The 25,644-nt window shown below is 43.7% G+C and overlaps 1 protein-coding gene across 2 annotated transcripts in view; it reads right to left on the bottom strand.

The window, feature by feature from the left end:
* GUF1 (GTP binding elongation factor GUF1) overlaps positions 1–24,892 on the bottom strand; it is a 155,367-nt gene extending 130,475 nt beyond the window's left edge. The window contains exons 1-3 of one of the 2 annotated variants that reach the window (XM_069201746.1): positions 24,755–24,888; positions 19,443–19,546; positions 18,989–19,240 (exon numbers count right to left, since the gene is read on the bottom strand). In XM_069201746.1, the coding sequence (XP_069057847.1) occupies positions 18,989–19,180 (192 nt within the window). In that variant the 5' untranslated portion in view covers positions 19,181–19,240; positions 19,443–19,546; positions 24,755–24,888. Of the gene's footprint in view, positions 1–18,988; positions 19,241–19,442; positions 19,547–24,754 lie in introns of both variants that reach the window. The other variant, XM_069201744.1, reaches the window with a different exon arrangement.
* Positions 24,893–25,644: the final 752 nt, after the last annotated feature.

Below are 25,644 nucleotides of genomic sequence, written 5' to 3'. Positions count from 1 at the left end.
CCATTCTACAGTTTTTATTAAACTAGCCAGCTGCAGATGCTCTAGGAGGCCCATCCAATTCAAGCATAATAGATCTGATAGTACAGTTTAAAATCTGGGAATCAGTTATAACCTCTTCAGCCGGGGCCTTATACAACAGCAAACAGCCTAAAATCCTAGTCAGGCTTGTCTTTATTAAGGATTCCTGCAGCTTGGGAATCGGGGCTTTGGTCATCCAATCCTCCGTCCCTGATCTTTTTGGAACAAGCCTGACACACTGGTGGTTCCATTTATGGGAGCAGCAGTTGGTATAGTCAGCCTCACTTCAATTGCACTGCGGAATGCATGCACTTTTTGTGCATTTTTTTTTTTTTTTTAAACAGTGGCTGTGACATGGCAGTCAGGAATAGTCCGGTTGATCAGAGCGCTGTTTATTATCTTGGTCTGGAGAGGGGTTATGGCGTGGTTGAGACTTTCAGCCCGGGAGGCTGGAAGAGGATCTGCACGGTGAGAGGAGGGTTTGGATTTTGCAATCACCTTGTAGATGTCCTCTTCCAAGAGTGGATGCAAAGCCTTCCAACACCTGGGTGCTGTGGAGGACCTTGTACTCTGGTTCAGTCCGGAGGTGAAAGGTAGAAAAGCCTCTACCAGTGGGATTGAGGAGGAAGAAGAGGAGTTGCTAACCTCTGTGGCGGTGGGGAATAGCCAGTGGACGTCTGCATGAGGCAGCCTAGTTAGAGTTCGATCTTCGCGATTTTATAATTGAAGAATTAGGTAAAGTTGTTGTATCTTTCTTTGGAGACAAGAGGGGCTTCTTTGGTAGGTTTGGAGGTTTGTTGTTAGATGATGTTGAAATTCTCTTTTGAGTGTTTTTTGCTTTATCTAGCGTACTGCAGAAGAAAGTGTATTTCTCTTTTAATGTGTGATTTTTGTATTCACTGCAATCCCGTCTAAGCTGCTACAGGCGGGTCAGGGATAGGGTAGCTCTCCAGAGTCTTTGTGCAACTCTTAGCCATCTTCTTTCCGAGTTGAGGTATTTGTTGAACTAGGATCTCGAAGGTGCGTCTCTGACCATTAATAGCTACAACACATGGAGCAGTATGTCATCTATATATCAATGGCATAAAGGAGAACAAGAGCAATTCTTAATGCCAATAGAGACTTATGAGCTAGAATCATGTTAAAAAAAAAATAATAATTGAACTGATCAACAAAAGGCATGTACCTGGACAACATTCTTATGCCCATGTCTGTAAGGTCATAATAGCTTGCCTACCATTGTGAGGATGAACCCTGATTTAGTTACCGATAACACAAAAAGACTAATTAACCTACACTAACTATTTCTAATTACACTGTTATGAAAATCCTTCAAGGGTTTCGGCCAAGATCAGCCACCACTTCCTACTCTTCCAGAATAGAAAATAATTGTATAATTACAGGGTTAAAAAACATACACTATTGTAGGCTAAGGATTTGTTCACATATATAACAGCTGAAAGAGTGTGAAAATCTTGGAAAATCTTGACTACTTTCAGTCAAACTGTAAACCTTTACTATGTCAATATTCATACACTCCTTTAGGCTTAGTCAAAGTAGGCCTTGGACTTTACCTCTGTAAGTCAAGAATTTATGCATCATGAGTCAAAGATCGCTACAAAATGCTATAATTTTATATGGGAGAATCCATGATAAACTTGAACCCTTTTTATAAAACGTCAGGGTCAAAGGAGCAGGAATCGAAGAAGGTCTGACACTAAAGGAACAAAGCTTAACAAATTGTGAGCTCTGGGGCCAATTCACAAAATCTTTCAAAAGTCACAAATGTATTAATTTAAATGTACTATTAAAACACAAGGATTAGCAAATATTCAAAGCACTAGTCACAGAAACATCTGCAATATCCTGTGCCCACTTCCAACAAATTAAGACCTACCAGTCAAACAATCTGCACAACTAGGATTTGTGGAAATATGCCTTAATCTTAACTTCTTCATATTTATAACTCCACCAGAAAAAAAGTTTTCTTGGTGGATAGATTGTTTACACCCTCATGGAATATATAATTGGTGTTGTTTTTCACCCATTCGCAAACTTCAACTTATTCTGACATTAATCACATTCCCTTTCTGTCCAGGGCCCCAAAATCCTAGAACCAGCCCTGCAAGTTGCCTAACAACGGGACGCTTAAAATACTGCAGTCTCTTTTTTGTTTCTGCAACCCTCAAAGACACCCCGTTACCTGCACTATCCTCAATTGGAAATTTCAGAACACATTCATATTTCCTTAACAAGAGCACTACAAGACCACTAATACTCTGCGATTCATTAAGTGAAAAGTGCCCTGATGCACAGGTGTGGCATACTTGTTGTCTGCTATGAAGTTGCCAATTTTGGAAGCAGGTGGCATGGGTTTGAATCTCCTCTTTTTCCAACTTACCAGTACTGTGGAGTCCTGGGCAAGACAATTTTTCTCTACCAAGCTTTTTGGGCGGTAGGAAGTAAGGAGACAAACATGATGCAATGATACGAGGGATCACTGGCCTGCTTTTCGTGTTACATCAACTATCTGTGACACACTACCTGCTACTCATGGCCCTTTCCACCACAAACTGAATTCTTCATGCCGGACTCAAGGGCACACTATCGATCTAGTCTTCGGCAACCTCTCTAATTTAGTCCCTCGTGCCCCTCTTCCACTTATCTGGACTGATCACTATTTATTGTCTTTCACGTTTTCTTTTCCCCTCTTCTCTTTTCATCATATTCCAAGAAAAGCGACCCTCCGTCAATGGTCCAAACATAATCATACAGACTGGATAAACATTTTAAACCTATCAAAACCTACTTGTAATGAATCTGGCTTTTGCGCAATAGAAAAATGTAATAATTGGATATCTACCTCTTTAGACACCATATTACCCCTGAAGACGGTCACCAGAAGGAACAATCACAAGATCAAACCATGGTTCACACCCCAATTGCTTCAACAAAAAAAGAAGTGTAAGCAACGTGAAAGAAAGTGGAAAAAGAATTATGACATCACCTCTAAAACTAAATATAGGGAGGCGATTAGGTCATTTCATGCGGAAATTAAATTGGCACAAACGGTATTCTATACATCTAGAATTGAGCAGCCTGCTAACTCTCCCAAAGAGATCTTTATGATCCTCAAAGAACTGATTCCGGACCCTTCTGTAGACAATCTAGCGGAGACTCAGACATCTTTTTAACATTTCCGCCTAACCATTCCCAAAATATAGAGTGCTATTCAGACGACAACTTCCAACTTCTCAGAGTTACTTTTTCTTCTTTTCAACCTACAACTGAAGCCTTAGTCACTAATTATCTGCACACCATAATATCTGGATCCCCTTTAGACCCTGACCCATCTCATGTCTTATCCTCAGTATCAAATATAATCTCACCCACCTTAAATGATATTTGAACCAGTCTCTAACCTCTGGCCTTGTGCCCCAGCTCCTGAAACATGCAGTTGTTAAACCCCTACTAAAAAAAAAAAAAATCAAGCTCAATCCATCTCTCTTTTTCCACTATAGGCCGATTGCCCTTCTCCCTATTGTTTCAAAGATAATAGAAAAAAATGTTAATAAGCAATTAACATGCTTCCTTGATGATCACAAGCTCCTCCATCCTTCACAAATGGGATTCAGACCACAACATAGTACAGAGTCAGCCCTGCTAGCAGTTGTGGAAGACACTCTGAAACTATTGGATTCAGGAGGACTTGCAGCCATTATTTTACTGGATCTCAGCGCTGCATTTGACACGGTGGATCATGATATATTACTTCAAAGACTCTTGGCTTTAGGAATTGAGGGTACAACGTTAAGATTGTTAATTGTTGAACCTCATGGTCTTTCACTGGTGTCATATGCAGATGACACCCAGCTGGTAGTATCTCTTTCCAATGCCAGCAACACTCCACAATCCAATCTATCTTCATGCCTTGCGGATATTGCCAGATGGATGACTATCTCTAAACTTAAACTGAACAATGAGAAATCCGAAGTAATGATAGTGGGAAACCAAGCCCTTCTCAAGTCTCCTTCTTTGGCTCTTGAAGATCTTAAAAATTTCCCTTCACATAAGGAAAAGATAAAAAGCTTGGGCTTCTGGCTAGACTTGCGCCTCAGGATGGATTGTCAATCTAAAAACCTGGCTGCATCTTGTTTCGGTGTATTGAGATCCCTGAGGAAAATTCTTAATATTCTTCCGTTTATGGCCAGAAGGCTTATCATCCAAGCTTTGATATTGTCTCACCTAGATTATGGCAATTCCCTTTTCCTCAGCTCTCCAAACTATGTAATAAATAGACTGCAGGTTGACGCCGCTGCACGCCTGCTTATGAACACACCTAGACATTTGTCGGCTAAACCAGCATTGGCCTCACTTCACTGGCTCTCAATTAAACAACGGATTCATTTCAAGGCTATCTCCATGACACACAAAGCCCTTCATTACAAAGCTCCTATGTTTCTTAGAAGACTATCACGCCTTATATCCCTCAGAGAGTACTTAGGTTTTCATCTGCCTCACTGGTGATCATACCTCCTTTCAAGAAAGTAACTTTGGGAGGTAGTTCTTTCTCAGCTAAAGCCACGGACCTCTGGAACTCCCACCCTCTGAATCTCCGTCAGGAACAATTAGAATCTGCATTTCGGAAGAAGTTGAAGACATGTTTGTCCACAGCATAGATCAGTGGTCTCCAAACTTTTCAATGCCTCGCCCCCCCTAGTTGAAAAATAAACATCACTGGGCACCCCCTCAGAATTTTTCACAATTATTTTATAAAGATGGCAATGTTTAAATATGTCTAGACCTATTTAAACATTGCAGTTAAGTACTGTTACCTTTTTTTAAAATGCAATAACATGCTTTCTGCTTAAAACAAAGCCCTGTTATCTGTATAATGCTTCTTTTGGCCAGAGCCTGTCACCCCCCCCTGGGATCACTTGAGGCCCCCCTAGTGGGGCCGCCCCCCTGTTTGAAGACCTCTGGCATAGATCATGTTAGAGTTTAATTCCTCCATCTTAGCACTGGGAAGCCTCAGGGTAGCCATGCGCTCTATAAATTCATTAAACTAAACTAAACTCTGAAGGTAACTCTTTTAGTAGGACTAACCTGGTCCTTGTATCCGGCCTACACTCCATGGTTGTCAGCTTGTGACTTTCACCCCGTCCCGCACAGCCTGATTACCCAGAGTGGCTCTTTGATGCATTTAGTTGCTTTACTTACCTGATCTCTTTAAAATTGCATAGCTCCAGTTTAACTGATTGAATTGTTGTATTGTATTGTACTGTAATAGTATTTATATAGCACTTACTACCCTGATGAGGCATCAAATCGCTTTTCGGCAAGTAACATGCTACTCCGGAACCTAAGAGGAATTAGTGGTGGATTAGTATAGGGAAATATGAGTTCAGTTTTAGTATTTTTAGGAGTTAATTTGGGCAGAGTATAAGTGAGTTTATTAATTGGATTGACTAGAGTAATGGAGGGATAGAGGAGAGAAGAATTCACAAGTGTTAATTGGGAGTTTATAGTAATAGCATGAGGCCTGGGATGAATAAGGGAGAGATGAAGGAGGGAAGAGTCTATGGAAAGGGTTAGGGAGATCATAGTTGCAGGAGGGGTTTTGGATGAGTCAAGGTGAGATAAATGAGGGAGAATTTAATAGGGTTGTTTGGGAGATCATGGTAGTAAAGTGAGGTTTGGGTGGGCTAGATGTGAAAGAGGAGGGAAGAGCTTAGGCAGGGTTATTTTGAAGATGAAAGTAGTAGAATGGGTTTGGGATGAGTCAGAGTGGGGATGGAGGATAGATTAATAAAGACATGACATATGGTGATGGGTAGAAACAGTAAAGTTTACAAGAGAGTAAATTTATATTATGTTTATTTATCTATAATTAATTAATTATATATATATATATATCGATATATATATCTACACACACACATACACACACACCAGGAAAGGTCCATTTGTGATTGGTCTTTTTTATCATTATTATTTTTTTTTTTATGTATTCATTATTATTATTTTTTTTTACTTTAATTTACTTATTTATAATTTGAGTTTTATTTATAGATTTTATTTTATTTATTTTTATATACACACACACACACACACATATATATATATATATATTCACATACATATTGAATTGTGAGTAAATATACATTTGGTAAACAGGTTTAAAGGGTATGTGTGTAATTTATTGTTATGACATAGTAACGATACATATTTCCTAAAGAACTATGCATATCTAGAATATACACATATTCAGATTAAAAATATTTATCAACACAGGCATTCGCAGTCCATTGTGGTTTGAGTATGGTGGTTATGAGGAAAGAGCCAACTCTTGAGTAGTCTTCTGAAGACAAGATAGTTATCCGTGAATCTTATATTTGGGAGTAATGAATTCCAAAGTTTGGCTGCTTGAACGGAGAAGGATGTACCACCTATAGGGCCAGATGTATGAAAAATGGAACTTGCGAATCGCAAAATGCGATTTTTAAGAAATCACAATTTCCGAGTTGCAATTGGCCATGTAACAAAATTGCGATTCGGAATTAGCGATTTCTTAAAAATCGCTATTTGTGGTTTGCGAGGCCCATTTACCGAATCGCAATATGCATTCTCGCAATTTGCCTTTTTTTTGCGATTCGGTAAAAAAAAAAAAAAAAAAAACATCGCAAAATGCGAGAAAGTTCAAGAATGCACACCTGGAGGAGCCTGATGACTCATCAACAGGAAATGAGTCATCCCAGGCAGGTATAAGTGCCACACCCAAACCAGCATCCAGAGTGAGAGCAGCCCAGCCACTGTGAGCAGCACTGCGAAGGAGCATCATCATCTGCGCCACAATGGAGCCCCATGGTCCAGGATCTGAGAAGCAGGAGAGGAAGCGCAAACTGAAATTCAGTGAGCAGGAGCTGGAGATCTTAACAGAGGAGGTGGTGAGGAGTCATGGCCGCCTGTTTGGCAAATCATCCCTCCAGGTGCCAGAGAGTGAGAAGAGGAGACTCTGGCTGGAGATCCAAAGCAAAATTTGCGCAATTGGAGTGGCACAGCGCTCTATTGATGAAATCAAGAAGCGCTGGTACGACCTGCGGTCCCGGGCAAAAGAGAGGGTGGCAAGGCGACTTGCAGAGGCCAGGAGCACAGGAGGTAGACCACCAACCGAGCCACCTGCCACACCACTGGAGGACCTGGTGGAATCAACTCTCCTACCGGAAGCAGTAACAGGGGTCACAGACATAGACACCTCCGCTCAACCAAGTACCAGCCAAGGTAAGTGCAAATGTTGCTGTGTGAACACAGTATGTGCATGCATAAAAGCCTCTTAGGTATTAGCATGTATTGTGAAGTAGTGTGTGAAGTAGTCCACTCCACATCTCAGTAGCAGCACATAAATGCATTATGGAAGTCGTGGTCCACAAACTAGTACAGACAGTAGCATGACAATGTAAACAAGCATAGTGACACCCAAGGTAACACAACACACCATGTACAGCAGTTTTATTGCCATTTCTGGACAGATAATGTAACATACAGAAGTGACATGCTGCATATTAATGTTGCAGGTGGGCCTAGCACAGCAGCCACAGCAATGACGGGTGTAGGGGACACGGACACACAGCTGCCCTCTGACACCAACACCAGTGGGTCCATCATTCTCTCAACTGTGCGCCGCAGGCCTAGGCCATTGCCACTACCAGACCTCAGTGGTGACTCTGATGTGCAGCAGGAGAGTTCAGGCACACCATCTGCATCCGGGATGCGCAGCCAGGTACCGGAGGACAGGGGTCCTGCAGCGCATCGTCCAAGTGCCCCAGTGTCACGACAGCAACTGCAGGAGGCAGCTGAGGGTACATCCCTGTTTGGTGGACTTGAGGCTGCTATGTTGCAGCAACAGCGCCTGCAGAATAGAAGAATACAAAGTTTGGACAGGAACCTTAGAGTCCACAATAGAAATACGGTTGGACTGCATCGGAGACTTGACACCCTGAATGAAAACATCAACAAGCTGCGTGCGGGACAGGTGCAGGCCTCCCAGGACACTAGGGAGCTGACCACTGCAGTGCGTGACCTGTGCGAGGAGCTGAGACATGAAAGACTGAGTAGACGCAGACATGAACACCGTTTTCGCACCATGTTTGCAAACTACTGTAGGTCCTCCAATCGTATGGCCAACTCCACCGCCCTCATCGCCTGTCGTGCTGTGGCGGCCCAGGTACAGGCTGCACACACCAGCAGGGATGTTGTCCAGGCCCTTGTCCAGATCACCAATGTGATCGAACAAGTAATGGGACAGAGGTCGGCCACTCCCAGTGAGGTTGCCTTGAGGGACACGGAGGACACCTCGAGCCTCAGTAGTGTGCACGTACCAGCTCCAGACCACAGACGGCGCAGTGCCAGGCGCAGCACTGCCACAGAGCCTGACATTCAGGGTGCCAGTGATTCAACTGGGCACCCCAGTGGTATGCGAGGGAGGAAGAAGAGACTCTTGCCTCATTGACTCTGGTGTCCCCACTATGAAGTAATAGTGTGGGACTCAGTTCATTTGTTTATTTTCATTTTTATCAATCCCACTTTTACGTTATTCATCACAATTCATAACCTGCAGTAAAGGAATACATATTTTTCTCACTATAGCTACAGTAGTCAGTGGAGTTTGTTTGTACATACTCACGTCTGAAATGGTTGTGTGTGATGTCAGCACGCCTTTGCCGTCCCTCTGCTTCACTGGTCCTGTCTGCTGGCTGTAGAGGTGGTATGGGATCGTCATCCTCATCTGATTCAGTGTCACTGATTTCTATAGGTATGCCCCTGGTTGTAGCTATATTGTGCAAGATTGCACAAGTAGCCACTATTCTACATGTGGTTTCTGGACTGTACTGTAGTGCCCCTCCACTCTTGTGGAGGCAACGGAAGCGACTCTTCAGGAGGCCAAATGTGCGCTCCACCACGTTGCGGGTTACCCTGTGTGCTGGATTGTATCTCCGTTCTGCCGGTGTTGTGGGATTGAGGTAGGGCGTCATCATGTAGGTGCGTACTGCATAGGCACTGTCTCCTGAAACGGACAGAAGGTTTGTTGAGTACCTCAGCCATGTGAAAAGGGTTTGTTACCTATGCGCCACTGTAAAGAGTGACATTACCTAGTAGATATCCTTCACCAAACTCCCCAGCTAGCAGTCTTGTGTGAATGCCGCTGTGGCGAAAGATGTATGAATCATGTGTGCTCCCTGGGTACCTGGCCACGAGATCAGTTATGATGTAGGTGGCATTGCATATCACCTGTATATTAATGGAATGTTGTTGTTTACTGTTTCGGTACACATACTCTGTGACTGATGGTGGACATATTGCCACATGTGTGCCATCTATGGCACCTAGGACGTGGGGGAACTGTGCTATCTGATAAAAGTCAATTTTTGTCTGCTGTATTTCCTGTGGGGTGTGGGGGAATCGGATGTACTGTTGGAGTTTGCTTAGCATGGCGTTGATAAATGCATTGAAGAATCTGGAGAGGGTGCTCTATGAGACTCCCCCAGCCGCTGCTATAACCCCTTGATAGCTCCCTGAGGCGAGTAGGTGTAAGGAGCATAATACCTGCACATGGGTGGGTATGCTATGGGTCCTTAGTGTTCTGCGCTGCGGTATGGGTTGTAGCTCAGCTATCAGATCAAGAATCATGGCTGAGTTCAACCTATACCTCTCATATATTTCCTCCTCTGTCAGGTCAAAAAGTGTAATGCGCACTCTGAAAATGCGCTCCTGTCTCCTCCTCCCTCTCCTCAAACCTGCCAGGATCCTCATCCTCCTCGCTATGACATAGAGTGCAGCCATTGTGGTAGAGAGTCTGAGGCATTCTGGGCCTCTTTATATAGGTTGCACCTGGTTACCACCTGCTTTCACTTAGTGGTATTTTGCATGTGCAAAATGCCATTCTGCGAAAAATCGCTTATTGCGATTTTTTGATGCATCTCTTTGCGATTCGGATTTTGCGATTCTCATTTTGCTCCTCGCAATTTCCTACTGGAAATACCGAATCACAAAATGCGACACGCAAAACCAGGTCGCAACGGAAAAATAAAAATAAAATAAAAAATAAATCGCAATTTTTGCGATTTCTTGTTTTTGGTCTGCGAATGCCTTTCATGCATCGCAGACCACGTTTTTGCACTTTTCATACATCTGGCCCATAGTCTTTTTCTTGTATGGTGGTGTTCTAATGCGGGGTGCCAATCTTGAGTGGAGGTTTCTTTGTTGAATGTATTTAGTTATTTTGTTTCTGATAAAAAGTTGTCCTGTTCCATGTATATCTTTGAGGGTGATACAAAGCAGCTTGAAGGTATATCTTCTGGCAACAGGTAAACAGTGTAGTGCGCTCAAGGCAGGGAAGATGTGGGCTTGTGGCTTTACATGTAATAGTAGCCTGGCAGCGGAGTTTTGAATACGTTGTAATTTTTTCATAATAGATAGAGATGATCCATGGTAGCGGCCATTGGCATAATCCAGTTTGGATAGTTCAAGAGAGTTAATAGCCTGCACCTTGTGTAGAAATCCAAGATGGAGGACGATGCGTCGCAGAGTCTCCAATGTGATGAAGCTTGTTCGTACTAATTTGTTCACTTGGGCATTCACAGTTAACTTGGAGTCCATGGTAATTCTGAGGTTTTTAGCTTCCTTGGATAACTGAGGAAGTGGCCCGAGATCGTCAGGCCATGCGCACAGTGGGTCATACCTTTTCCAGTAACCACATATGAGTATTTCCGTTTTGGAGGCAGTTAGTTTAAGATGGTTCCTAATCTTCCACTGATCAGCAGCTCTGAGGCAACTGACGATTTGTGAGTTTTGAATGTCTTTGGGGCATTCCAATTTAAGTAGTATTTGTGTGTCATCTGCAAAGTTGTAGCAGGTGAGTTGAAATTCATTGATCAGTTCTGGTAATGATATAATGTAGATGTTGAAAAGCAAAGGTAAGATGACTGATCCTTGGGGACCCCTGCTTTTGTGAGATAGGGTTTGGGTGAGAAGGGGGGAGAATAGATAATAGTAGTTCTGTTTCGAAGGTAGAATGTAATCCAGTCGAGAGTAGTCCCTTCAATGTCGGCTTTGTGGAGTCTTTGAATTAGGGTGTCATGGTCAACCATATCAAAGGCAGCCGAAAGGTCCAAGAGAAGTAGTGCAGCAACTCCACTGCGGTCGACTGTGTTTTAAGATCATCCCAGATTGCTATGAGTGCCGATTCAGTGCCTCTTCCTGGGTGGAATCCAGTTTGGTAGTCTGAAAGTATGGAATTGTCTTCAATGAATTGTGACATCTGGGCGAATGCTGCTCTATCAGTTGCCCAGGAAAGGTCCATTTGTGATTGGTCTGTAGTTGTTGGGGACCTGCTGGTCTAGGTTTGTTTTCTTTAATAACAGATGTATGTATGCCTTTTTCAGGTCTTCAGGAAAAGTTCTTGTAATTGAAGAGTTGTTGATGAGTCTTCTGATAGGTGTGGCAGCAGAAGTAGATAAAAGAATGTTCTTGAAGATGTGTGGTGGACAAGAGTCAGAAGGGCAACCGAAAGGTCTGCTTGCTTTGAACAAATCCATAAATTCACCTTGTGATATTTGTTTGAAAGACTGTAGAAGCAGGGTTGGTTTATTCTTAAAGGGGATTTTAGGAAAGGTGTTGGCGCTGATGTTTTTTTTCTCCTTTAAATAGAAGTCCAATGTGTCTGCCTTGGTTGTGTAATGAGTTGCCAGTTTGTGAAATCTTGAGTAGTGGGATAACTTCCTTCCATGCATTTAGGTTTTCAAAATTCATTGAGACTTTTATAAAATTCTTTGGTTGCAGATTTAGCATTTTGTATTCTGTCTGAGTAGTAACTTTTTTTTAGCTTTTTTGATTGATGATTTGTATATTCTTTTAAGTTTGTGTCGCTGCAGTTTGTCTTGAATGTTGTTTGTTTTGAGCCAGGTCTGCTGACACCTTCTGATTTGTTGCTTTATCTTTTTAGGGTATGTGTTTCTCCAAGGTGTTGGTTTTCTTTTGTCCTGTTTAGTTTTTCTGAGTGGTATTAGAATATCAAAAGATTCCTGTAACCACTCATTAATTATATCTAGATCTGAGTTGGCTGTTAGTTGTGTTTCTAACTCATCAAAATTGAGTTTGCTCCATGGTCGATCGATAGGTGCATGTATGTAAGTAGCTGTGGCGTGTGTTGATTTGTGGTGTTTTATGTCGGTGGTATATCAAATGGTGGTCTGACCATGTGATTGGTGTGATGCTATAAACGGTAACTAGTTCAGGCTTAGCAAAAATGACATCTAGGATGTGTCCAGCGAAGTGTGTGGGATTGTGTACAATCAGATGTAGGTTCAATGCGACTAGGTCAGTGGTGATAGATTTTCGATAGGGCATATTGGGTTTGTCAAACCAAATGTTTAGGTACCCAACAATGCATAGGTTTGAGTATAATGTAATAAGGTTTGAGACTGTATCACGGAAAGCGTATGGGAATGTTGAGTTGTTAGATGGAGGTCTGTCAAGGAGGAGAAAGTTACAGGAGGAAGTTGGAGTAGGGTGGCATCTGGTGAGTATCTCTGTCTCACCACAGACAAAGACACCTCAGTACTATATACGGAGACGTCCGTGGTATTGAGGATTTCCTCCTCAGCTAAGTAGGGAGTACCAAACTAACACTGTAGGTTGTTCAAGCTTGAACTCTAAAAGTATAATCCCCATTTGGTGTGCTTATCTCTGAACAAATTTACCATTTATTATGGCATATCCACAACAGGTAGCAATTGCAGTCAATATGCGACCACCCCTTACTGCACATTTACTGGCACATTGCCTAACAGCTCAGGGGGGTCCAGTCACATCTGTCGCAGACGCACATCCAGCCTATAGAACAGAACCTTTTTATTCTTGGGTCACATTTCCAGCAGTTGATGGGAACACCAATACATTTCATCACTATACACTTGCAAACATACCTGCACAATACAGAGCATATGCATATCTAGAGATACCACTATCTTATCAAGAACATAATAATTGGCTTGATGGAGCCCTACCCTACACAATTTTACACGTTAGGTTAGGTCCTCTAAGTAACGATGGTCCTACCTGGCCTTTATTGGTCACTTACACACCTCACCCTGCTGCAGCGAACCTAACGGTAGCTGAGGACCATCGCTTATACACTGAGTTGATGGCAATATACAGACGATTAGCACAGTTTGTAATGCAAGCATTAAACACGAACCCAGCACGTGCTGCACCAGTGCAACCACATGCTGCAACGCCAGACATTAACCCTGCGACTGTAGATTTGATCATGGGTAAACAAGAAGAAATTCCATTTTGGTTGGCTCAAACAATAAATGCACTGGAAGCAGTATTTCCACATACGGGACCTCAGGATAAACACAGAATATTAACAATGTGCTTGCCATTTGGGATGGTTCCCACTGTAGATAATTGTAATACATGGGGCACAGTATTTTCAGCGCTCTATACTACTGCACATGGTACACCGACACTTGCCAAAATACTGGAAGTGTTGAAACAAATTCAAGATGAATACGGGACTGCCCCGGCCCTGGATTTGGGGATGCGACTAATGAGCAACTTTGCCACAGTATCTTCAATTATGTTAAGTAACCTTAAAGGGGAAGCGGTCGCACTAGCAGTGCGCATGCAGCTCCGTGATGTTTCTCCACAGGATCAAGAACGCGAGCTGCCAAAGATTATCGTGGAGACCTACTCTAGTATTAGTCGAGATAATCTGGGGGCCAGACCAACAAAACCACTATTTCAAGGTAAATCTAATAAAGATTCTACCAAGCAAGCTCCTGAGGGTACTAAGAAACGCTGATTTAAAAAACAAACAACACCCAAAAAAGAAAGGGGCGCATGTCCGCATGTGGAGACCCCACAGAATAGATATAATCTCAGAAATAGAGATAATATAAACTCAGTGAGAGAGGTGGGCGGTCAGAGTGAAGAACTGAGTATGTGAAATCGAGACAGGAATTAAAACGCTCAACAGAAGTTTCTGTTAAAAAAGAAAAGAAACCTCCCCAACAAAAACCCCAATTATAAAAGAAAAAGGTGACAGCAGTTGCAGTTTGACATGCTACTCAAGAAGAGGGCTCTCTTGAAGAACAAGAAGTGGGCACTAGCGCTATTAGACAGCGCGGCAGAGGTCACAATAGTTCGCCAGAATCTTCTAGAGCATCTGGAAGTGAAAGCAACTGATGACTTGTTACAAGTAGAAACTGTGTACATGCGTGTCTCCACGCCTGATTGGGTGTACAAAGTAATGCTACAGCTAGAAGGAGACACTGAGCGCACAACAGATGTAATCTTTTGGGACCGCGTCGTAAACATATATGATATTCTACTGGCCAAAAAGGATTGGCCACCTGAATTTGTCCATACCTGCCCATATGGGTAAGATGTTATCAGACCTTCTTTCTCGCCTCTTGTTTCCGAGGAGCTTGCAGAATCCTATGCCAAGGATTAGGCATTGGCGCAGGCACCCACGTTATATCGCAACCACGTAGGACGGGATAAATATTCCCCCTACCATGTAATCCCAATTAAACATCAACCCTAACCTCAACCCAACCCCAATATCCAATAAAACATGATGCTAAAGCACCCATGAGGGAAATCCTCACACAACTGGAGTACCAGGGCATAATTGAACCCTGTGTCTCATTCATCAATAATCTATTATTGCCAGTGGCTAAACGGGACCATACGTGCAGAATAGTCTTAGATTAAAGACATTTAAGCATTCATACACGTACATACGCTATACAAAACTCACATAGCACAGCACCCAGGAACAACATAGTGTGCAAATAATACAAAACAACAGTGGACATTTCCAATGGTTAATTCTGCCAAAATATAACGCCTGAGTGTAGAGACTTAACCAGTTTCAGCGCACTAGGCCCCCAGAAAAAAATTGTCTTTTACCCCAGGGGTAAAAGAACAGTCCAGGACTGTTTGCAGCGCGTGTAACTTCAATATTGCACGACATAGACCCTGAAGCATTGTCCTATGTAGATTATATCTATCTCATGCTTCTAGAATGTTGTCCCTTCTCCTGCTAAGGATCCAATTAGTCTGGGGTGGCAAAAGATTGCTTCCAGGTCCCTGAGTGAGTGTGTGTGGGATGGAAACAGCCCTTTGAAATGTAAGGTGGGCAGGGAACAGCTCTGCTCCACCCAACCTGGTAGGATAGCCCATCCTGCCAGCTGCTAATCACACTTTGTCTCACTATCTGGGAGCAACACAAAAAGATAACTGCTAAGCTATTCATAATCATGTGACTCAGGCAACATGCACCAAATGGTTAGGACAGAAAAATGCCAACTTTCTAAAAGTAGTATTTTCAGTATTGTGAATTAAAATCCAAATTTATCGTTAAAAAGGATTGTAAATTACAATTTGAGTCCACATTTGATGTTCCTATCTGCTCCCAATCAAGAATTAACCCTTTTTAAATGTATTAAGGTAACCCAATGTTAGCCAATACAGTACTGAAAAACAATTAAGGAGTTTTTAACTACCAAGATATGCAAAAACGTAGCAAATATCCGATTTTTAAATACATTGGATGGTACCCTGAGAGCTGCTTAAGGCCTACCCTAGGGTGACATACGCTTTAAAAAATAAGGTTTGTGCTTTGCTGAAGGTTTATTTTGGCAAGTTCAATTGACTTCTCCAAAACTGAACTACAGGCTGCAGTGGCAGGCTTGGGATATGTTTTAAAGTGCTACTTAAATGGGTGGCAAAATTAGTGCTACAGGCTCATGGATATCATTTCATTTACAGGCCCTGGATACATGTAGTACCATTTAATAAGGACGTATAAGTAAATTGAATATGACAATCAGGGGTAAGACAACTGAATCATGTTTTAAGGAGACAGTACAAACACATTTGCACTGGTTAGCAATGGTAAAGTGTACAGAGTGCTAATGCCAACAAAAACGAAATTAAGAAAGCAGGAGAGATAAAGGCAAAATGTTTGGGGGAAGATCACAACAAGGATGACAGGTCTAACATGTGTCCCCTCCACTCAGCTGAAAGTAGGGAGAACTACCCACCCTCGGGGAGTTCATATCACTAAGACAGAAGAACCTTGAAAGATCATCAGCACTGGAGTTCTTAGACTCACAATGGTGTTCTACCATAAAGTCTAATCCCTGAAGGGAGATGGACCACTTCAACAGTTTGGGATTCTCACCCCATAATCTGCATTAGCCCTCTGAGCAGCCTGTGGTCTTTCTGAACTTGGAAGGGAGTCCCAAACAAGTATAGCGGCAGCTTCTCCAGTGCTCATACCATAGCAAAATCCTACCTCTGAATACCATCCACCTTTGCTCCCTAGGAAGTACCCTCCTGCTGATGAAGGCTACGGGTTGGTCAAGGCCCTCTTCATTTAGCTGTGTTTACACAATACATTCTTTGGAGACATCAGGAGCCCTGAGTACAGTACAGGTGCTGTACACATGGCCTTCTTCAAGGTTTCAAAGGTCTGGCAGGCCTCTATCCAGATCCCCTTCTTGGAGCGGTTCTTAGAAGTAAGCTGAGTTAAGGGGCCAACAATGATGTCATAGCACAAACCGCAACGCACCCAGACACATCAACCTCCTGCTCTCCTGGACCCACATCAACAACGAGGACACCATCAAAACCATGAGCAGCATCTGCTCCGGATCACCCTCCGACCCTTGCCCCCACCACGTCTTCAACAAACCAAGCCCCATCATCGCCCCCCAACTCCGTATGATCATCAACAGCTCCTTCAAGACTGCCACCTTCCCGGAGAGTTGGAAGCACGCTGAAGTCAACACCTTGCTAAAGAAACCCAAAGTGAACCCCGAAGATCTCAAGAACTACCATCCCCCTCCTCCCCTTCCTGGCGAAGGTCATCGAGAGGATCGTCAATGGCCAACTGACTCACTTCCTGGAAGACAACACCACGCTGGACACCTCTCAATCTGGATTCCGGAGGAACCACAGCACCGAGACCGCCCTTATCGCCGCAACCAACGACATCAGGACCATGCTCGACAAAAGGCGAAACTGCAGCCCTCATCCTCCTAGACCTCTCAGCTACCTTCGACACCGTCTGTCACCACACCCTCCGCACACGCCTCCACGACACAGGGATCCGCCACAAAGCCCTGGAGTGGATCACATCCTTCCTCTTCGGCAGAACCCAGAGAGTCCACCTCCCTCCCTTCCTCTCTGAAGCAACCAAGACCATCTGCGGCGTTCCCTAAGGATCCTCGCTCAGCCCAACCCTTTTTAACATCTACATGGCACCGCTCGCCAACATCGTCCGATCCCAAAACCTCAACATCATCTCCTACGCCGACGACACCCAGCTGATCCTCTCACTCACCAATGACCCCACCACCGCCCAAACTAACCTCCACGACAGAATAAAGGTCATCGCTAACTGAATGGAGAGGAGCCGCCTAAATCTGAACTCAGACAAGACGGAGATCCTCATCCTCGGCTCAAACTGCTCCACATGGGACGACTCTTGGTGGCCAGCTTCCCTGGGAACTGCACCAACACCCACTAACCTTGCACGCACCTTAGGTTTCATCCTAGACTCAGCGCTCACCAAGACCCACCAAGTCAGCGCCATCTCATCTTCCTGCTTTAACACCCTCCGCATGCTCTGCAAGATCTTCAGATGGATCCCCACTGGCATTCTTTAACCCAAATGGCATTAAGTTAAACTGAAAGTGACCCTTTTGGGTGGCGAATGTGGACCTCTCCTTAATACCCTTGGTTAGGGCAATCTACCAGTACCCCAATGTTCAATCAAAAGGGCTTAGGAACTCTGCAACCCCCAACCGGTCTATGATAGGCCATATGTTAAGGCCCTGGACATATCCAATTGTAGACCATAAAGGTAGAAGAATTAATTTACAAGTGTCAGTTATCCAATCTGTAAAGGAGTAAGAGCTCAATTTATCCAATAAATAAAAGAATAAGGGAAGTAAACATCACTTTCACACTTAATATAATTAAGGAACAAAGAAGGGGCACGCCATGCTATCCAACTACTATCAAACTATGTATTCATAGAAACTTGAAAAATCAAAATAAATCAAATTATAAGAATGTGGGCTGAATCATCATGAGACCAATGGTGTAAATAAGCAATAGGGACATATAAATGCCTACAAAGGCCATGTAACTGCCATTGAAACATTAAATATTGTATCTATAGCGGAACACAAACCTACAAAAGGAAGCTTTATGACACTCTACAGAATATGATGTGTTCATTTAAGAAAAGAGCCTTCAGGAAATGTCATAAATATAAGTGTAGGTATATACATGGACTCTGTATGAATAATAAAGAAAGACTACAGAACACAGATGACCTACTTTGGAATGAATTATAGTGCTCAAATGGGCATGGGCAATATATCCTTCTCGTTATTTGCACTACCCTCAAACAGTAGCATACACAGCCAAGAATATATTGTTTCTATATTGAGAAAAGAAGCATTGTTGGGTATTTTCTTTAGTAATATTCTGTAATTTTTATGATTCTGCAGCTATTCCAAGGTTTTAAATATGTAGATAACAGAAGTAAAAAAATGTCATTGTTTTAATGGAAAGTGCCTCATGGTTTTTGTAATATTTATGACAGACCACATTCACTAACATGACTTTTCTTCTTACTTCGAGGATGGTCTTAACGTGTTCACTATCTATTTTATAAAGTAATTAATAAATTTTGCCGATCCTCACCGTCCTTTCTTATATTGTGACCTTAAGTTACCAGCATGCATAGCCACATTGCAAAAGTCTTTGAATTTCACACAAACCTGTTTATCTGTAAATAAATACAAAACTGCAAAAAACATGCTTAATGTTCACAAGTTAACTGTGCTACAAGGCTACTGAGCATATGAAATAGGAAGCTTACCTTCTGATTATGAGAACTGTAGGGTCTGTGGTGTATATAACTTAAGACGGGTGACATTCTCCTGCAATGGAGATGCTCATAGGAAGCAGCACAACTGCAGTTTTTCACTCTTGATAATCTGATGCGAACACATAACGTCCTCCAAACTGAGGGGAGGTAATTTCCAATTGGTAGAGAAACAAGTGTAATCATCTTGTGGGGTTATAATTAGAATTCCTGCAATTGGGCAAGGTCTGATGTTCATGGAAAGTTCTGAAAAAACAACAACATCATTCAGAGAGACGTTTTCTTTTTTGTAATCACTTCTATTTTAAACGCTGGTGGTTTCTGTGAATTGCAGTCCATCTTCCTCTGCGTGCACAAATTTACTTGATCAAAGTTGCAGACAGAATGTACTGTGAAAGTACAGCTACAAACACGCAGTCTTCTATGTTCGATGAGATTCTGTACTCACCCAAGGTTCACTTTTCATAGTCAATCTTCAAAATTCAAAAGTACAAATGATAGTTACTTTGGGTTTCTTTTCTTCCCAAGTTAAATCCAGCTACCTATGAACACCTTTCAAAGAAGAGAACCATTGTTCAATTAATTCATCAGCAAACCTATTTTCATGCTCACAATCACAAGGCAGTGCACTTACGTTATGGAAAAGTAGGACAGATTTAGCTTTTTTATTTTACTTTGGTCAACGAACTTGTCAGTACTAATCACCATCAGTCACTCAGTCAAATCCATTATTTAATCACCATCAAAGGAGAGTAAAAAAGAATTTAAAAGGAAACAAGAAAGACCAGTCAAATGTAGAAACATCCATCAACTATACTACAGAACCTATATATGGATCTCCCTCCAAAGCATAAGAACAAAGGGAGGTGAGGGGGGTCAACATGCAAATATTGTGCACATGGCAATCCATACTCAGGCATAAAGGTCTTTAGCTAAAATATGTATGTGCACAAGGATATGGGTGAATCTACAACTGAGATGCCTGGAAAGAGAATGCATTGTCCTAAAAGTCTTTGACAAAGGAGAATATTCCTCATTATAGCTTGTTTTTCTAAACCCAGTTGCAGAAAAACAATTCCAACAATTGTTCAACTTCCTACAGCTTAAGAAAACATTTCTGACACACACCAAGAACAGATGTACACTTTCTTTCGGAAGATGCACAATAAAAATATCTGCTTTAGCCTTAATGACTGGAGCCCAAGAAAAAAAGGTCATCTTCATGTCACATGAGTCAACGAAAGAGGACAAATTGGAGAGTCAGGAAAGTGGGTGGGAAACAGTGACATCTACACTGAGAGGTGAGGTCTAAGTCTGGACCAACTGTATCTTTTGAGGGAAGTGCTACAGACTTCAGGCAGCACTGTGCTGTAACATACCTGGGCCAATCAGAGAGAGAAAAAAGCCATATTGATGCCCTAACATGGTTGGTGATGTGAGTGTAAAAAAACAGACAAAATCATAAACGTGGGTTGCTTCATTCATTTTTAACATAGGCTGATGTTTGGTTCATTTTTGCACAACTTTTGGCAGGAATTGGATAATTATGGAGAGTCATATGTGTAACAGAAACAGAGATCATAACTGGAGACCAAATAGTCTGATTTTAACCAGAAAAGAGAAAAGGCAAACCCTGGAAGGCCAACTTCCCACTATATGTATTGAATAATTTGTCTATATCCTAACTAGCTACTACTGCAAGTACGAGCAGGCTAGCAAGCTGTCAAAAAATTGAGAATTGTCAAGTTGCTTCAAATCAACCAACCTGTTACAATAACAAAACTCTGTATTGAGGGCTGGCAATGCTGATCTAACCTTCACCAAACAATTATTTAAATGTATTTTTAAGAACTACAGACCAAGCAGTGGAAGCACTTATTTGACAGCTCTAATGTGCTATTATTGGGCAACATAATATAGTTTTGTGATGTTGTAGAACTGAAACAAAAGGACAAACAAACTTGAATTTATCATTACAAATCCAACTGTTAAGACTGATAAGAACCAATAAAACGTCTGGTCATTATGAAATGCTGTTGCACATTAATTTGAGTCTTGGTACCTTTAAATTTGTAGCTTATATAACGACCCATTTCTGTTGTAAATCACTCAAGCACTTTTGGGTAACGTCCGTGCTACATAAAATTTCATAAATAAATAAATCACATCTATGTAGAAGGGTTCTATATGCATCTCTGCCCCTTGGTTTGGACCCCTCACCCAAATGGGTGAGGGATATGGCTGGACCATGGGCCTTAGTGGAGGTCACCCCCAGGGAGCAGAACCCAGACTGGTCGGGGTGATGAGGGGGAGATGAGGCAGGCAAGGAATTTACTGGTCAGGGAGGTGAGGCACTGGGTCCAGCCCGGTTGTATATATAGCTGTAGGAATGTGGCTGGGGTGGAAAGTATTTTACTGCAGGCGCCTGGCACGGGCCATCTTTCTCTTGGGGATTGGTCCTTACTGGGACACATGGGGGTAAGGTGGCGTGGGTCAGGATGTTAGGAGGACAAGGGGTGCAACGTCAGTGGCCAGGTTGACATTGCCATGAATGCTAACATGTTGTTTCTCTGTTGTAGGATGTAATGAAGTAGGGAGTCTACTAACGAGGAGAAGGGGGTGGTGATCACCAATAGCAAAAATGGTGAGTCAGAGCAGCAAAAGCCACCAGTTGAGATAGGTGAGAGTATGTAGCCAGAGCCAAAGAATGCAAAACCGTGTGGGTCACGGGGCACTCTTACGTGTCCAGGGCAGCAGAAAGAGCTGGCAACAGTAAGGGAAACGCAATATTCCTGTTCCAGCGACAAGGGTTGAATGGTTCAGAAAGTCTGGGTTGCAGTGTAAATAATTAAAAGGTGTCATTTGGACATGCCAAACCAAGGCAAAAAAAACCAAAAAAACAGACGTTTTGATCAAATCAAATCAAATCAAAAACATTTATAAAGCGCGCTACTCACCCGTGAGGGTCTCAAGGCGCTCGGGGGAGGGGTAGGGGGAGGGGGTTACTGCTGCTCGAAGAGCCAGGTCTTGAGTTGCCTCCGGAATGCGAGGTGGTCCTGGGTGGTCCTGAGGTTGGTGGGGAGGGAATTCCATGTCTTGGCCGCCAGGTAGGAGAAGGATTTCCCACCTGCCGTGGTGTGGCAGATGCGAGGGACGGCGGCGAGTGCGAGGTTGGCGGAGCGAAGTTGACGGGTGGGCGTGTAGAAACTGAGGCGACGGTTGAGGTATTCGGGTCCCTTGTTGTGGAGGGCTTTGTGTGCGTGGGTGAGGAGCCGGAAGGTGATCCTTTTGTTGACGGGAAGCCAGTGCAGGTGTCTCAGGTGGGCGGAGATGTGGCTGTTGCGGGGTATGTCGAGGACGAGCGAGGACGAGGCGGGCGGAGGCGTTTTGTATTCGCTGCAGACGTTTCTGGAGTTTAGCGGTGGTTCCTGCGTATAGGGTGTTTCCGTAGTCCAGGCGGCTCGTGACGAGGGCGTGGGTCACAGTCTTTCTGGTGTTGGCAGGGATCCAACGGAAGATCTTTCGGAGCATGTGGAGGGTGAGGAAGCAGGAAGATGATACGGCGTTGACTTGTTTGGTCATGGTGAGAAGCGGGTCCAGGATGAATCTGAGGTTGCATGCGTGGTCTGAGGGGGTTGGTGCGGTGCCAAGGGCCGTGGGCCACCAGGAGCCGTCCCAGGCGGACGGGGTGTTTCCGAGGATGAGGACTTCCGTTTTGTCTGAGTTCAGTTTCAGACGGCTGAGTTTCATCCATTCTGCGACGTCTTTCATTCCATCTTGCAGGTTGGTCTTGGCGCTGGTGGGGTCCTTGGTGAGGGAGAGTATCAGCTGAGTGTCGTCGGCGTAGGAGGTGATGTTGATGTTGTGTCTGCGTACGATGTCGGCGAGGGGGCTCATGTAGACTATCATCCACTTGGGTGGGAATGACCTCCCTGCTATGGGTAAAGGCAACTTATTTCAGATTATGAAGGAATTTCGCACTGACTCTGCCAGGACCATGGATGCCACGGAGGTGTTACGGTCGAGAACATCCCCAGGAGGTCCTAGATAGAAAGAGACTAAACAGCCTCATGGCCAAATTCCTGTTGGTGGTGAGCTTAAGCATAGTTTAATTAATTTGTGGCAACCTGGCTATTATGGTCCTGCTGGGGTGCATCTGTCGGACATCGGGGTAGATGTATTTCTACGGAACATGAGGGCATCACTGAATGCAAGAGTTTATTGGTAAAGTGGAAGAACTGAGGTGCACCTATGGTGCCGGGGACCTCGCTGGTTGCGAAAGCTCCCAGGAAGGCATGGCAGTACTTACAATGCAATCCAAACCAATAATGTCAGGTTGCTGGAGGGGAACAAGCCACAAACAGGGGACTTTCAGGACTCAATTGGATACTGGCAGGCTACTGCAATGGCCTACTTGGTTAACTGTAAAGAAACAATCAAGGGCAGAGTCCGTGGCTCAGATGAAGTTGGTGTAGAGGTGACTTGGTCAACTTGCAAGGAAGAGTGGAGACGTTCACCCAGGATATCATTTCATGCTTGGGCTGGAAGCACACGTGTGCCTTGATTGAAATGAATAGCGATACTGGAAGTGAATGGTCACCCGGTGGGCTGGAAGCAGACGCTTGCTCAATAGGTGTGGTTGCACCAGAAGTGAAAAGTCACCCGGCTGAGTTGGAAGCAGACTCTTACCCAGAAGGAAGTGTGTGGTTGCACCAGAAGCGAAAGGTCACCCTGGCTGGGGCTGGAAGCAGGCGGTTGCCCAGGCTACTAATGAATAATTATACCCAAGGTGATAGGGTACCTGGGGCAGACTGGCCGGCACTGAATGTAGGGCACAGTGCTTGGGGGCCGTGACAAGGAGGGCACAGGCTTATTAAATGTCATACGGTTGGGGTTGGAAGCAGGCACTTGCCCTGAATGCAAATTAATGGTTACGCCCTAGGTGATAGGGCACCTGAGGCCATCTGGCCGGCACTGAATGTGTGTGTGAAAAGAAGGGCAATAGCTCTTTGAATAACATGAAATGGTGGTTGAAGGACTGCTTGTAAGTCAAAAAATTGACAAATAAACTGCTACCCCAATTCTTCCACAAAAGTGAAATTGGTGTGGTCTGAGTTTTTGGGATCCGGGAGGGCCACCACTAAGCTCAATGTTTTCGCTCCATAACCCGGCAGTGGCTCGGACTCTACTGGAGGAAGTAGCAAGGACTGAGTAACACAGGCAGTCGATAGGAGGTGCTGAACATAGCACCGTCAGCAATTTTTCAGGCTGCGAGCACGGTAGCATAGTTTGCACTGTTTAGTGACAGGCAGGGTACCACATAAATACTCAGTGCAGCTTTGCTCCTTCCTGCACTCTGCTTAGGAGCTATTAGTGCCCAATGTCTGTCCAAGTACAGCATGTGCTGCTCTGCTTTTCCTATCTCTGCACGACCTAACTTTTCCACGAAGCACCAGCCACTCTAAACAAAAAAAATGCATCGCCAGAGTTTCCACCCTGCAGCATAGAAACGATAAACGCAGTCTTACTTTAGCCCAGCCACACCATGTGGATAGGGGTCTTGGTACAGCTCTTACACTTCTGAAGAGGTCAAATGCACCCCGATAACACTCTGCATATGATAGAATAACCTGCTGCTGTCACCGACTCCATGCACGCAGGAATCAGGCTCCTAAGCCACCTTTCGCCCGAAAAAAATAACTTCCCCTTGGATTCTACACTCCGGCTGCCTGATAAGTTCTGCCCATGGTATCCTCTTACCTCGGTTTATTGTTATTTGCGCAGATAGAGTAAAGCAGAGACTAAAGCATTCTCGCATTTCGACTGCATCTGTACTTCCTTTGCCCTGAAAACCGAAAAAACATCCAGCACTGAACATAGGGCGCCGCCATACTTCTGGGTCACGTGACAGAAGTTTAATTAAAAAACTAGAGCGCTAACCTACATTATTTAGTCAAATAATGCAGGAGGACTGGGTGTTCCGTTGTTGCATACACCAGCGTTCGATTCATTGACCTATACAAGAAGCAGGCTGAATTTTCGGGTGAATATTGCTTTTGTTTGAGGTGCTATGAGTTGTGGTGTCAGAAAGGCAAAACGTTCCTCTTATAGGTAATTTTGTAAATAGTGTACTTCAATATAATTGCCCCGTTCGTCTTCATGTTTGGATTTGGGTAGTTTTACAAAATGCAGGCACAGAAACATAATTTAGTTTTAGGAATTAGACTATTGTTTATTTTAAGTTTTAGAAATACGGATAAGATTCAGACCACAAGTCGGGGTACACGCGGGTGGATGACTTCCACCGACTATTTTGAGAGGGTGGATGCCGTCCATCCTGCCAAGAAGTTGGGTCCCACTTTACAATATACTAAAGTTGTTGCGGTGTAATTTTCGAACACGGGATACATTCAGCAACGCCAGGATGTTGACTGCTATGGATGGTGCAGGTAACGAGGGGCCCTATTTAGGATCGCACCTGCATTGCATGCGCTTGAGAGACGCTTTGGGAGTTAGAGAAGGGCTCGGAGCCCGTCCCTGTCCAGTCAGTGTCTTTCATTGGTTCGTGGGCTTGCCTGTTAAAATTTGCTTGCTTTCATTAGTGGAAGGCATGCAGACGTCATGCCTTTTCCGGTGGTTAGCCCTTCTCG

The sequence above is a fragment of the Pleurodeles waltl genome, chromosome 1_2 (genome assembly GCF_031143425.1).
Source record: "Pleurodeles waltl isolate 20211129_DDA chromosome 1_2, aPleWal1.hap1.20221129, whole genome shotgun sequence".
NCBI classification, from domain to species: domain Eukaryota; kingdom Metazoa; phylum Chordata; class Amphibia; order Caudata; family Salamandridae; genus Pleurodeles; species Pleurodeles waltl.
The sequence above is the reverse complement of the archived record's forward strand: the minus strand, read 5'-3'. Positions and strand labels throughout refer to the sequence as shown.